At 39.7% G+C, this 15,382-nt stretch overlaps 1 protein-coding gene across 4 annotated transcripts in view; it reads right to left on the reverse strand.

Moving 5' to 3' along the window:
• Window positions 1-364: 364 nt before the first annotated feature.
• BEGAIN (brain enriched guanylate kinase associated) overlaps window positions 365-15,382 on the reverse strand; it is a 161,298-nt gene continuing 146,280 nt past the window's right edge. For all 4 annotated transcript variants that reach the window (XM_083840129.1, XM_083840128.1, XM_083840127.1 and 1 more), the window contains 3 exons: window positions 9,217-9,324; window positions 5,725-5,808; window positions 365-2,452 (listed from right to left, as the gene is read on the reverse strand). In XM_083840129.1, coding sequence (XP_083696255.1) covers window positions 1,100-2,452; window positions 5,725-5,808; window positions 9,217-9,324 — 1,545 coding nt within the window. In that variant the 3' untranslated portion in view covers window positions 365-1,099. The remainder of the gene's footprint in view (window positions 2,453-5,724; window positions 5,809-9,216; window positions 9,325-15,382) is intronic.

Here is a 15,382-nt window from a genome sequence, read left to right on the forward strand (position 1 = left end):
TCCATAAAGACCTGAAGGGTTGTGTCAAGTACATGTGTAATAGAGGAAGAGCTTATGTCACAAGTTTTCAAGTAGATTTCAAGTTTCTTTTCAGTGTGAAGACCCTTTCCTAGTGAATTTAAGGTTGTTGATTAATGGTTTATTTCCTTGTTTTCCTTTCACAGGCTGATGAGAACCAGTCCTTCCACTCCCTCAGGCCACAGGATGAGAACTGCTGCTCCGTGGTTTATACAGACTCCTTTGGAAAGCAATCTAAAACAGTAGCTTTACTCAATAACTTTTGCTGCACTGATACTACCCAGAGCAATCCCATATTCTATTGTCCAAAGCATGTTTTAATGAAGGAAAAAAAAACCATAAAATATCTCCACTGGTGTCTTTTATTAAGTAATGCAAAATACAGTATTAATTATGACACTGCATGCATTTTAGACAATATAAATGCAAGCCTACAGAAAATGTGACAAAGAAACCCTCAATTACTTTTGAGGTAGTATACAAGGAAAAATAGGAAAGCAGAAACACAGTGGATTAAAAGAACAAAATATTGGTATCACTTTGTGCATACATTAGTCACTCATAAATACATTTGTATGAAATAACTTAAGATACAATTCCATTCTTTTTAAAAAATATACTTCTTCAAATTCACGATTCTTGTTAGTTTTGTTTTCATATGACATTTTATGGTATTTTATCAGGTGGATTTATTTTTTTTTTGTCACTGGCGTCATGATTGTACCCTTTTCCTCCAAGAGTTTAGGCACAGATGGCCTCATGCACAAAAATAAATAAGAAACCTGCTTGAAGGGAAAAGAATCCTGTTCAAATAGCTTAGGATAGTATAATAAATACCATTTTGTTTATAAAAATATTTCAGGTTTATAAAAGAGGGGAGGGGATGATCTCCCATGTGGAAAGGATGTTAAGTGAAAAGTGCTGTATAACATTTTTGGAGAGATTTTGTTTTAAACATATAGTACCATTATGAATATATATTTTATAATAATCCTGTTTCTGAGAACCTTATGTTCACTAGAAGTATCAAACGCTGTTTGCTTCCTTTTGCGTGTTGTCTTATTGCAGTTCTGGAAGATGCCTAGTTCAGAAGGGTTCCGTATAGTTGTGCTTTTGTAAGGCTGTCCTTCCGACTCAAGCCAGTACTTCCAGTCCGTTGAAACTGCTGCTGTTTGCTGTGAATACCCGAATGGCTTCCTTGCTCCATGGAAGACTGGTGGATTTCTGAAGCCTCCATCGAACTCTGATTGAGGGACTCTGCCGAGCTGTTGGGGCTCACGTCCACGTATTCTCTTTTCAACACTGGGCTATTTTCAATGTTTTTGCTACTGCATAACTGGACAGTGATCCTTTCATTTTTTTGGTCTCTTGATTCTTTTGTTTTGTAAGTGGGCAACTTGTCCTGCTTACAGCTAGTGCTGATGTCAATGTTCAGGCCACTGTCTGTTCTCAGGAAGCAAGAATCCACAAGTCTGCTTTGGCAGATATCATCTCCCTCTGAGCAGCTATCTGCTTTGTAGCTGGCATAGATGGGGCTTGTTCGACTGTCTCCCTTTTTAATCGGGCTGCTGTAGTACTGCTCTGAAAAACTGCAGGGCGATAGCCTGCCAGTGTTCCTGTAAGAGTATGCACCAATGTCCTCCACGCTCAATTGCCTCCATCGCCCAGGCAAGTCTTCTTCTGAAAGGTGGGTGCTCATTTTCTGATTCGCTAAAGCCTGCTGTGGTGTCATGGCTGAGAAATGAAAGGGTTCGTTTGCATAAGGAGGCAGAGTCCTAGTGAAAGTGGGCGAGTTCTCATTGTCATCAGCAAGCTCCATGTGCTGCGCAGGTTTGGACTTGGCAAACCTGGGGCTTCCCTGATGCTCGTAACCTGCAGGTGACTTTCTTTCAAAGAGTTCGTCTCGGTTGCTCATGTAGATCGCTTGCTGAGAGGCTGTCATTGTGTTGGCTTGGGCGTTCTCCTTCTCCTCGGATGTGACACTGAAGCTGGAATAGGAGCTGGAGGTCGGCAAAGAGGTAATATACTCTGGGAAGGCTTCGTGAGAGAAGCTGGAATGGAAACCATCTTCTTCGACAGTACTGTCTGTGGAGTTTTGGGACCGCAGGAACCCCACGTCTTTCACTTGCGTGTCCACACTCTGCCTCCTCTCCCTCCTCCTCTCCTCAGGGCAGTAAAGGGCAGTGTCACTGCAATAGATGTCTGACTTGTACTGGGGCCTTTGCCCAAGTTTTCCAGCAGAGTCCTGAAATTCCCTTGTAGAGGGGCTTGACAAGTGTGAAGACAAGCTGTTTGGGTCTGGTTTTTCCAGTACTTTGGCAATGACGCAAGTGGGTATGGTGTCCGCGTAAGATGTGTGGCACAAGGGGACAGAAAGGCTGCACCCATGTTTTTCCAGATGGATGCTGACTCTTTCCTGAAAGTCAGATGGCAACTGCAATACAAAGAGATGGCAGAGGGAGGGGATAGGAGAAAAAGGTGCATATCAGTTCTGGTGTCTCCTTGGGCTTATGCAACATTGATAGAGGAGTGCAGTTTATGACATTACATAGCTCACCATATACGGCTCTTTGACTAATGTGATGGCCACAATCTCTGTGCATTTCTGAAAACAAATGTAATCAAATTAATTTTATTTATTTACTTAACATTTGGAAGTCTTCATTTGCTTCCTCTCACGGAAAACACTGAAGCTGAAAGGGTTGCTTCCTAATTAATTGAAGTTGGATAGAAATGAAGTAAGGAACATGGTAAACAATGACCTTAAAAAGCCAGGTGGGGAATTACAGCCTACAGCAACACTTTCCAAACAGTGTGCATGTGTGTGATTTGAAGTTGGGGTGTGGAGGTCTCTGCTGGGGTGAGGAAAGAAGAGGAAGAGGTCAGATATATTCTGTTCTTTTGCCTTACTTTGAGCTTCTCTTGCATCCAGTCCAGAGCCAAATTGTCTCCTGCTCTTCAGTGCTGTGTTTTATAAATGATGTTATTTGAAGAGGCAGGATAGTTGGTTTCACTGACACTTAAAGCAATGGTACTGGTTGCTGTGAGAGGAGTGTTTCTGTGCTGGGAGGAAGCAAATGAAACCAGCTACCTTGCCCCAGAACTTGGACCCTGCTTATCAGGTTGACCATCCTTATAAGCCTCTCAACATACCCTCTTCCAGCAGCTGCAAGTGGCTGCTTTTCTAGTTTCTTACTGCACCAAACGAAACAAGAGCTAAGACCTAAAGATGCATTTTGATTCCTGTGGTGGACCACTCAAAATTAACCCATAAATCTATTATGCATCAAAAATCGTATAGTTTCTAGGGAATGATGGGATCGGCTCTGTGGGCTGCCATCCTCTCATGTGGAGCAAAAGAGGTTGAAAGACTGCATTCTGTGGTGCAGCTCAAAAACCCAGTAGGTAAATCTTACATAGGTATAACCAAGCATGATACTAACCATACTTTTTCTGCTTGGCTCATTTCAAATCTCTACTGATGATTCTGCAGGAATACAAGTGACTGCTGCATGAGATCTCTCCCTCAGTATTTCTTGCTGGAAATCAAAGAACTCATGTTTGGGCTAAGTTTGTAACTGGATTTGTGACTTTGTGACAAGGTTAGCTCCCTTGATATCCATGTTGATTTGTGCCGCTTAAGAATATAGCCCCTGAATTCTTGGCTGCACTGTACTCGGCTCTAATTATTATTATTATTATTATTATTATTATTATTATTATTATTATTATTATTAACTAGAAATCAAGTTGCTCTTTACCAAATAGATAGTGGTTACTCTTCTATCCCCAGTTATCACACTCCCACCTTAACTTTGTTTCTCTAGAGGAGACAGCCCTTTAAATATTGAGGGAGTCCCCCTCAGCCCCTCTCTTTAGGCAAGAAAAATTCAAGGTGTCTATTGCCTCTAATGATCTAATATTATATAAATTGTGAAGTCTCTCTTTTAGCTTCACTGGGAACAGATTAAAGTTGGTTTAATCCCCAAAATTCAGTGTATTCAGTATGGCATGCTGTGAAATGGCACTCTTGTTAGTCTGGAGTAGGATGAGAGCTTTCTCAACCAACGGAATTTCTATGTTATTTTAGAATAATCATTATGTTGATAATTAGCTCATATATCTTCCACTGGAAATAAAGAGTGTGATATTGCCAATCTGCTGGCAGACAGCAATATTAGTCAGAGTAAGTACGGATGGAACAAAGATTGAATAAATGGTTTGTAAAATAGGGCTGCTGTAAATTGCCACAAAAGTGACAAAATGAAATACGGTTCATTTAATATGAAATTGCTGTATGGGTCAACTATCATTTAGTATCCTGTAACATCACTCTTTGGTCTATTTTGTATACATTATTTAGATTATGAAATGCATTAAGAAAAGGTTTTTTTGTTTTGTTATTATACTGGAAACTGGAGTTACTAAAATGATATTGCTATCATATTACTTGTCTTACTATAGTTTAGGTTTCTGGATAATATACAATACTTCAACAGGCAATAATTGTGCTTGTAAGGAATTTAGTGACTGTGACAATGCATTCACACTTGTTACATTAATAAAAACTTGGAGTTAGGAGTGGAGTCTGCCCATTTAACTGAGTGTATGACAGTCTGTGAAGTTATGGGAGGTCCCATTTGTGATGGTTTTCTGCAGGTGAACAACTAAGTAACTTTAAGGTCCTAATTATTGCTAATAGGCAGGGTGCTTTTGGTATGAATAATGTGATGATGACTCCTGGATAGGAGTTGCTAAGGAAAGTCAGTTACTAGGAAGAAATAACAGGATGATGGTTAATCTGGAAGTTTTATCTCAGTTCCAGGAAATCATTGCCCATTTGACTGAAGAGTATTGATCTATCTTTGTCAGTTTTGTTTAGTGCTCTTAAGCAGTCTACTAGCTTAGAAATGGTTTATACATTTCACATGCAATTTTGACATAATTCTGTCACAGAATCGCACAAGAGAGGCCATCTGGGGGGGGACACTAACCTGATGGAACTGATAAAAGGAACGCTTTTCTCTGTGACCTTCAACAAGCAAATATACATGAGGAAGGAGCTGTTGATTTGAGTAGGGTCCTACTTCACTAAAGACAGCCTTGTTCATGGAGATAACATTTGCTTCCCCTTTAAGGAGTTTGTTTCTCATGCCTAGCTTCCTTGGAAGTGAAGATTATTAATTAAAGCTTACACCTTGGAAATCAATCATCCAGTGCTCTGGTTGCTTCACAGAAAGATATTTGTTCTGTCATTCTATTTTAAAATTCAGCTTTATAAATTAGCTGGACTGCAAAATAGCTTCAGGAGGAAAGCTGGTTATATCAGAATCTCTGATGCCTACAGGTTGTAATTTCCCCCCTCCTCCCCAACACCAACATTTTGCAGTCCAGAGTTCTCACCACTTTGGTTTTAATAAAACCTTTACTTTTCAACATGGTCAGCAGAGACCCCATTCTATTGTATATCAAAGTTGTGGGAAAAAGAGTGCCATGAAGTTATATTACCAGCTGTGATTTTGTCAGCACCCTTTCCAGCTACACAGAATAGCAGCACCCTTCCACTTGCTTAAAGAATGAAAAAAAAAAAATCACAACCTTAAGGGCAACAAAAATTCTGGAATTGATACATGTAAAAGAGCCTATTTTCCATAAAATATTTATTTATTTATTTATTTAAATATTCATCAGTTTTAGTCACATTACCTCAGAAAGTTTGTGTGCCCTGTCATAATTCTTGCTGCACTGGAGCAATTGAGCAGCTAAATTGCAGTCCTTCCTATAGAGCTCCTAAAAAAAAAATAAAGAAAGAAAAGAAAAAGAAAAAGCCTGTTTTAGAATTTGACGGGGAACTTTGGAGCATACTTTAACTTTTAAAATCATTAAGATTCTGTGTTTCTTGTGTGGTGCAGAAAAGTTTGTCCCTTTGCTCCGTGAGGGTTGATAAAATTATCAGAAATTAAAAACTAGCTATAGAACAGTAGTCTGCATTTCAGAAGATGCATACTTACCATTAGGAACTTGACTATACTGTTAACATGCATGGAGCTATGAAGGCTAAAATAAGCATGATATTTTAAGCAAAAAGGAAAATTTAAGAACTGTAAATTTTTACTGAGTGTTATCGAGATCAGCACTGAGATAATAGTTTATAAAATGATGAAAAAATCTTATGAGACTGTGGGAGAAATTCACTGCAGAAGTATAAATTGTATATTTTTTTAAATGTCCTTTGTCTCCCTATGAAATGTTCTTGCTGGTTCTTGGCTCCTTTCTTATCTTCCAGAATGTAACTATACAAATACATTAAATCTCCCTGCAAACATTTGATGCTAAAGAACAGCACATTTTCCTTGGATAAGAAACTATCATGAGAATTTTACAAAGGGAAAAAGAGAATTTAGCAGGCCAGTTAAATTATTTTTGTATTGAATGGCTCCCACAGCCTATCTAATGTGAAAATTCAGTACAGGGATTTGCCCTTAACTCATTTTTCACCTTAATTTAATTGAATATACATGGTTGTTACTGTGTCCTTCAACCAGTTTCTTTGGGTCCCTGGAGGTAAGAGTTATATGTTGCTTCTGATCAAGGTGCCATTAAAAATTAAGTTGGCTTCACAATTTGACTTTATAGGTGGGATTAGATGAGACAGACAAAGCATAAATGACTGTGGACACTAAGCCATGTTAACCTGTAAAAATTAGAAAATATTTATAAGAAAAAAGTGTTAAATATGGATTTTTTTCTGGTGCTAATATTATTTCATCGCATGTGCATTTTTACTGTTTTACTTGTTCCTTTATGGATACATTTTCTTTGAAAAGGACAGACAGAAATTCTCTCTGTTTAGAAATATAATTTTAAATGTATTCTGCAATAACAGGCTCAACAAGATGTTCCTGGGAATCTGTGAGGCATGTGGGTAAATGTATTTTTCTCATGAATATTAGTTTATTTATGTCTTCATATTCAAGGACCCTTAGAAACTTTTTCTGTGTGTGTGTGTGTCTGTCTGTGTCTGTGTGAACATTAAACATGCTACTTTCTGCTTTAAATGTACTGGGGAGATAGATTTCAGTTATGTAGGTTTAAATTCTATGTTAGTACACATTATCTTTATTCCTTAAAATAGATGCAGTAGGAATCCAGGAATTCAACTTAGAAGCAAAATCTGTTGCACATGCATGTGATTCTGACACGTTACATGCACATTAAATGCATAATACATTGCTGTAGAATGGATAGCATAGACAAGTACCCCAGGTCCCTTACGGCGCACAAAAATGAAATCACTCCAAAATCCAATACTTTCTTTAAAAGCTTTGGGGCTCTGTTTCTGTGAAGTGGTTGTCATGGAGAGTAGAAAAACCATTTCTGGCACTTTATTTTTAGCTACTTTAAAAATTACTACCAAAAAAATTACATGTGATTTGGATGTGCCATATGTATGTTGTTCTCAACATGTTAGGGCACACTGTGTGACTGGACAGACTTTGTCTTAAATACTTACCTGGATGGTAACTAGCCACATCTGTGGCAAGCAAAACAATAATCAGATCCTAATTCCAAAGTGTTTTCCATTCTCTTAAATATAGTTTTGCATCAAAAGCATCATTTTATGTGTTCACCAATGGAATAGGGGGAAATAAAGTTGGAGGAAGAAATACTGGCAGGAAAAACATGTTCTCCCCTGGTGGGAGTCTTCAGTTTAACACCCTCTCTTCTTATTAGACATAATATTAATGGATTGTTTCATATTTCTTTATTTTAAAATTTGGAATTTATCCTTTACTTTTGTTAATTGCACCACATAACTAAGGGCAGAATTTTGTCTGTGAATTGACATCAAGTGTGAAGCACTTATATTTGAGGCTTCTGTACTGTAATGTAATATTCAGCACGGTTCACAATAATTCTGATGTCTTGGAAGAGTACTCTGTATTCCAGGTCAGTCTAATCTGCCTTTAAAAAACTATCAATATTGAAAACAATTCTTCAGATGTGGGCTCAAACCTGACTTCATGAAGTAGAGATAATGCATGAATTCTTATTATGAAAGCTTTACCATTTCTTTCACTTCCATTTTAAATATGAATTAACTCTACTGATTTCAGCTGAAATTAGTCTGGATTTATAGGTGTGCTTCCAAAACCCAAAATTAGCCCATTGAATTTACCAAGTTCATTTAGTTACAGATAGTGGAATTATGAAGTATCTATTGTTTCAACGGTTTCTGTAGAGATAAAAGATCATACTGTGGACTCTGCATTGGATAATTGCATTGGTTAATCACATAGGCACAACTCACATCAACAGACGTGTTAATTGCATCGGATGACCCCTGCTTTGATTTCTTGTGAAATATGGGAAGATGGCAATGTGTTAAAGCATTAACAGAAACACATCTTCTGTAGGTGATTTTTTTTTTACTAAGTGTCTAGGGAATGGCACAACAATGAACTAAATGTCTGCAACTTTCCTTTCTTTGCTGTCTATATTAGGTTTGTCCCTGGAAGGATTTCATGAGCTCAGTTGCCAGCTGCAGAACACATGCCAGGTTCCAGCACTGTTTAATGAGATGCAGGGTGACAATCACAAAATATATACCCTGTTTCATTTCACGGAGATAGGTAAAGTGTTAAATGTGAACCATAGCTAGGGAAAACCTGGCTCCCTCTGTGATAATCTGAATGACCAGGTTGGGTCAATCTTATTCACTACTAGCAGAGCTCTCTCATGCTGGGCAACACGTGTCAGTGAGCAAATACTGAAAGATTAGAGGAACTGTGGGAAATGTTGGGTTGTACACCGTGCCTACAAGCCTTATGATGAATCCTCACTTGAGACATGTTCATGCAGTAGCTCAGAGCATGCGCTTCTACTTGTCTGCTGTACTAGACCAAAACCAATGGCAAATTCATTGTGGAAATATTTCCATTTTTTAGAATATATTTTTAATCAGGTTTTGGTTAGACATAAGGAAAAAAAGTGTCAGTGAAAAGATTCACTCCAGCCCCTTAACTTTAGAAGAGTCAAAATTACAAAATGGTGAGAACATCAAACATGAACTTTAACTGTAGGTAACGTTACATTTAATGTAAACATTAAGAAATTATTCTATAACTACATAGGAAGTGTATTGCCTAATTTACTTCTGAGTATAACCTCAAGATGTATTCATAATTAAATACTTACATTGTCTTCTGACAACTTATCTATCGTCACCTTGGCCTCTATTAAGTGATTATTGAGTGCAATTATTTCATGGCTCAAAGCCCGTTTTTCCTCTTCGTAATGTTGACCCTATGAAGAAAATGGAGTAGTCAGTATTTTTTATACTGTCAGAATATTTCAGTAAAATGCCCAAAGCTTGATGTCATTCTCAAACCTAGGGGAAAGCACAACAGATCAATATCTTTTTTTTTAATTTTTTTTTTTTTTGCTATTTTCTCTCAGCAGATAAGGTGATGTGCTTTGAAAACACAGAGGTCAAATTAAACTCACACTAGGTACCTTCACAACAGGCTCTAGCTAGCGTGTGAAAAAGGATTCAGTTCAGCTTCATCTGTTCCTTGTTTGATGGAAGCCAGGGTTTCTAACCTAGAAGTGACTTAGGCTGCTCTTGGCTTTTGCTACAAGAATGTTTCAGTTATGCCATTAGCTCCCATTCTCATTGGGATGGAAGAACAATGTTTAAAGAGGAAAGTAGCTGTGCCTGAGCCAATTTCTTTTTAGCTGTTGACTGTTCTGGCTGCTTTAAAAGTCCTGAATGTGGTTGTTCATTTCTCAAGATGAATGTTTGCCTGACTGCGGGGTTAGCACAGGCACTAGCAGAATGTGACCCACTGGAATAATAGGAAAATAATCTGATTCAAGCTTCTTTCTGCCCGCCAATTTAATCTTGTTACCGTAAAGTTGTAACTCTTTATTATAAATGCAAAAATTCAGCAGGAAAAGTAAAGTGCCACTGGACCTTCCCCCTTGTGTCCCAGTTTCATATTGCAGCGTTTGTTGCACCACCTCGTATAAAAAAAAAAAAAAAAAAAAAAGAATGATCATTTATAACCCTGCCTCCAGCTTTACATTAGTAATGAAAAGTATGGTAGGTTCTGCGTACTGTATCTCAGATCAAGGTATCTTCTCTGTGCTGTATGAGACCATGATAAAAAGGAGGCTTGCCAATTATCTGGAGTGATATTTTAAAAAGCAGCTTCTCAATAACAGAAAGTAGGGTAAACTTCAATGTACATCTGTTTTGTTTTGTGAAACTACTCCAGTGACAAATTCACAATCTCACCTTCCATTCTAAAATTGTTAGAGTAATTTGTGAAGGATTTTCTCCAGCAGGCTGATCATGTTAGCTACTGAAGTTTCCCAAATGCCATATTGCTGGGGTCACACAAAAATCTTCCATCAACACATGCTCGGCATTGTCAGCTAATTGACAGCGATGGGAGCATTGTGTCTTGAAGTCTGAACGAATATCAAGGTTAATTATCCAGCTGCAAAGCACCAGGCTATATTATATAAAAAAGGGTGATTACATTGGAAGTGGCAACTCATCCTAAATCGCTGTTTAAAGAAAAACACTTTCTAAAATGGTCTAAGTGAACCCATATCTTGCTTTAAACAGTGAAGATATGATTGAGGGGTCACTGGCCTAGACTGTTTTAATATCAGCTTTTCTACGGACTGGCTGCTCCCTGCTGTTACAAGCCTGGAGCCTGGTGTAGGCTCAAAACTTTCCTGTTTTCTTCCCCTTTGATCAGTTCACCAGTGCTCTTGCTGGCTGCCTGGGGATTCTGTCATGGAAAGCCAAAGTGTAGCTTGGAGAGCTTGCAGGAGTGGCAACCTCACTGGTTTGAACAAGACGCATGATCTTAGGGGCTATGTTTTTTAATTAGGCAGATCGACATGGTTTTATACGAGGCCCTTAACTCTCATTGATTTTAATGGGAACTAAACAGCTAGGCACTTGGTAAACCTCCTGGACATCTGTGCACCTCTAGAAATCTGTCTCCTTTGAGAGCGTGACTGAAGATTACATTTTCAAAGGTATTTAGCTGCGTAATGAGGTAGACAAGTGCTATATTGGCATCTCCAACTACCTAAATACCCGGGGAAAATGTATCCCCTCAGTTTTCTAAATTGTTTCATGCTTTTGAAGGGTCCAGGTCCTCTGAGTACAGACTTAATCTTCCATATAACTTTGTATTGAAGATTTTATCAATCCTTGCATGAAAAGTTGTCATCAATGCCAGGGCAGCTGATTTGTGGGACCCCTTTTTGCTCTAAGTCTGATTTCAATGCATGTTGCCCTTGCCTAACCAAACTGAACTTGGCTTAATATATTTTGCAGTTCAGGCAAGATTGCCCAATCTAGGATTTATAGGCTTCAGCACAGACAGGAACTCATAAAAAGGCAACAGATTCAGGCTTTGGAAACAGTATTTTCCATTGCATTAAGTAATGCTGAATTGACTGAATTATGGTTTCCTTTTATTCTAGTTACTGAAGCTTTTGGGCTGACATTTTCCAGACTTTGTATCTGACCAAGTAAGATTTAAAAATATATTTTGGATTTGTTGAACTGTAGAATTCACCTCAGTCCAAATGTATATTACATAGGCCAGGAGCTAGACACCAAAGTTACAGCCATCTCATCCATGCTGTGGAGGATTGGGAATGAGAAAGAAAGGCTAGTCTCAGTTTTCTTCACCAGTTTCTGTTAGCATCTTTCTCTTAAAATCAGTGTTGTTGACATGAGCAAAGAGCAGTTTGCCCCACTGTGGCAAAACGAGGTGGACTGGACCCTGAAAGGCTTTTCTGTATTGACCACATGTTCTGTGTCCCCATCTTTGAAAGTTTAGGGCTTCAGCCAGATATGACTGTGGTGCAGTTTTGGCAACAACAGAGCAGAGGCTTAACCCTGAGACCAGCTTGGGGAAAACAGTGCAGCTGGAAGATGTGGCATGGTAGTGCTGGATAACTGCATTAAAAGGACTGCTGAGTACTGGCAAGTGCAACTTTGAACTCTCCAGTTGCAGTCAGGCGGTCATTTTTTCAGCAGTGATTATAAATGATGGAGTGGGCTGAAAGGAGGACAGCCATCATAATATCAATGCTGTGATTACAAGTTACAAATAGAGATGCTTATTTTACTTATAGCCACCTTCTGCAGAACCCTCTGTGCCTGGCATCTCTAGGATGCTTTCTTCTCCTGCTCGTCCACAGTGCTGGTGACCTCTCCTCTCTCTCCTTTTGGCACAGCTTTCTGTTCTGCAGGTGCTAACAACCTATCTCCTAAAACTCAGTAACAGATCAAGTTAATGGGGTTATTGATATGCCAACAGCTTACAGCTGGGCTGAGGGCTGCTGAAGCTCGATCCAAAATGTCGTGCATCTTTGTTCAGGAATTTTTGTTGAGTCAGCTCAATGCGTCTTGCCCTGGCCTCCTCCCTTGGCGCAGAGCCAGCCTGAAAGAGTACAGTGCATGGTGTCTGACTAATTTGCCAGAACTGCAATCATGTGCCCACGTCTGAGTCAGACCAAATTAGTACTGCTGGGTGACTCCAGTGCTGCACAGTGCTGATACTCATGTTGGGGGATGCAAGCGCTCATGGTTGTGGCTCCTAGCCCGAATTTAGCATGGGCCTCACTGCCTCCTACTCAGATCCCTCCTGATGAAGGAATTGGGTACCTACTCTTTCCAAGGGAGTCTGGAACCTTCTCTATCTATTAATATTTATCTATGACAGTTGCAATATCCCTCATATCTTCACAGACCCACAAAAATGTAAGGTGTGACTTTCAAAGCTCCCTGGTATTGCCTGGTCCCTGTGCCTGTTATTATGAGTGGGGTGAAAAGAGTTTTGATAGGTTGATACAGCATGAAATACTTAATAGATAAGTGCATTTTGGTATGTGACAAAATCTGGATGAAAAGATCTGCTCGAAGCTTTTCTTATGTATTAGGACATCAACGAAGACTCCTACTCTAGTCCTTCAGCACAGATGGATAAAATGTAATGAAGTTGGTCGTCTCTCTGGTAATGTTTTACTTTCCCTTCAGTGCTTTCCTGTGTTCCAGCAGCTGGAGGGTGTCCTACCGTAAAGTGTCAGCTTTTTGGTCAGGGCTAGGCTTGGTACTTTGCTGTCCTGCGGGAGCTCTGAGATGTGTACAGACCTTTAGAAAGCAGTCTCAGTTTTGCAAATGAGCAATGCTGCTCTGTGGAAATGTCAGCCTTCTCAAACATAGCAAAGTAAATCTGTTCTTGATGTTCCTGTAAGGAACATTTCAACAGATAGCATTTCAATGCTGTCACGAGAATAACGTCATGGTAGCAGTGACCATCAGGACAGACCATCAGCATTCCTTCGGAAATGCCTCTTAATAAGTGACACCTGAATGACAAAGAAAGAGGGAGAGAAAATTGTTCTGTTACAAATACCAACAAAGTGGCACTGTTATCCCATCCGGAGTGCCTGGACAGAGGTTTACCCCAATAAAATAAAAATAAAAATTAAAAAAAATAAAAAATTCTCTCTTTTTTTTTTCTTTTTTTTTTTCCTTTTTTTCCTCACTGCTGTGCTTTTCCAGGAGGAAGACAGCACTTACACAGGAGAAATTCCCCACCTTCAACACTGTTATATCACTGTTTTTCTCAGAGAGTGCCAGTCATGTTCTTTTCACTATAAATATTAATAGGTGCTGTAAGGTATCTGCTAAGCAGCTACAATGTATTTCCTGTTATTCTGTTGATCTTAGTTGGTGGACAAGTGTCTTGGGGATATATTTTCAAAACAAGGTCTGTATATTTTATGGCCATATTTTATATTCCCTTTGAAATCATCCCATGAAGAACAAAACAGAGCAGTAGCTGAGACACAGAACTGGTAGGAGTGGCTGACACTCCAGAGGGTTGTGCTGCCATCCAGTGGGACCTGGACGGGCTGGAGAAATGGGCTGTAACCACGTGAAGTCCAACAAGGGGAAGTGCAAAGTCCTTGCACCATGGCAGGAACAAGGCCAGGTAACCATGCTGGGGGCCACCCAGCTGGAAGGCAGCTCTGCAGAAAAGGATTCAGGGGTCCTGCTGGGCACCAAGATGAACATGATTCAGTAACGTGTCCTTGCCACAAAAAAAGACTAACATTATCCTGGGTTGTCAGCAGTTCAAGAGAGGTGATCCTTCCCCTCTGCTCAGAACTGGTGAGGCCACACCTGGAGTACTGTGTCTCGTTCTGCCCCCCACCAGTACAAGACGTGGAGCTATCAGAAGGAGTCCAGCAAAGGGCCACAAAAAATGATTAAGGGCCTGGAGCATCTCTCCTATGAGAAAAGGCTGAGAGAGCTATGACTTCTCAGCCTAGATGTGAGAAGTCTCGGGGGGAATTCATCTATGTGTATGAACATCTGAAGGGATCCAGGCTCATTTCAGTGGTGCCCAGTGACAGGACAAGAGGCAATGGGCACAAACTGAAACACAAGAGGTTCCTTCTGAAGACTGGGAAGCTCTTCTGTACTGTGCAAGTGACAGAGTACTGACACAGGTTGCCCAGAGAGGTTGTGCAGTCTCCTTCCTTGGAGATCTCCAAAAGCTGCCTGGACATGGTCCTGGGCAGCCTGGTCTGGGTGGCCCTGCTTGAGCAGGGGCTGGACCAAGTGGCCTCCAGAGGTCCCTGCCAACCTCAACCACTTTGTGATTTTGGTAAGCAATTATGGCTACCACACCTCACATGATTGCTGTGATAACCAGCATACAGCATTTGGGGTTGTTATAATATTTGGTATTTTAATATCCTATTAGAAGCAAATATGGACATCTGCCATAGAAGAAAATGCTTCTACTGTTATGCAAAGGAGATTTAATATATAATTAATACATCCTTAGGTCCTGATAAAATAGTGAATAAGTATGTATTGAATATAATACAAAGTCACTTTCTCTCTGCTATTCTGTCAAGACTTCAAAGAGACCTCAGGTTAGACTTGGTGCATGTGAATGCATGTCTTCTGGAGTCAGTGGAGCAGCATCTAATTATTATTAATAATTACACTAATAATGAGGGTGAGAGTGTACTACCTATCACAAAGAAAGGGCACCTAGATGCTCAGTAAATTCTCAGTGATTGTTCAGTGACAGTATCTCAATGATGAGTGAGGATGAATTTGCTTTATAGCATCTGTCAGTGTACCTCTTATATCATAGTGAGTTATAAAAGCAGTCATCCCTTGGACAACTGGAGGCTGGGAGGGTACACAATAGTCTCTCCCACCAGGTGTGGAAACTTTTCACTGCTGCAGAAGATAATAGTGTAGCTTAGTTAAAGCTCATATGAACTCTTCTTTCCATCCAGG

This window comes from Anser anser (assembly GCF_964211835.1).
Source record: "Anser anser genome assembly, chromosome: 5".
In the NCBI taxonomy this organism is placed as follows: Eukaryota; Metazoa; Chordata; class Aves; order Anseriformes; family Anatidae; genus Anser; species Anser anser.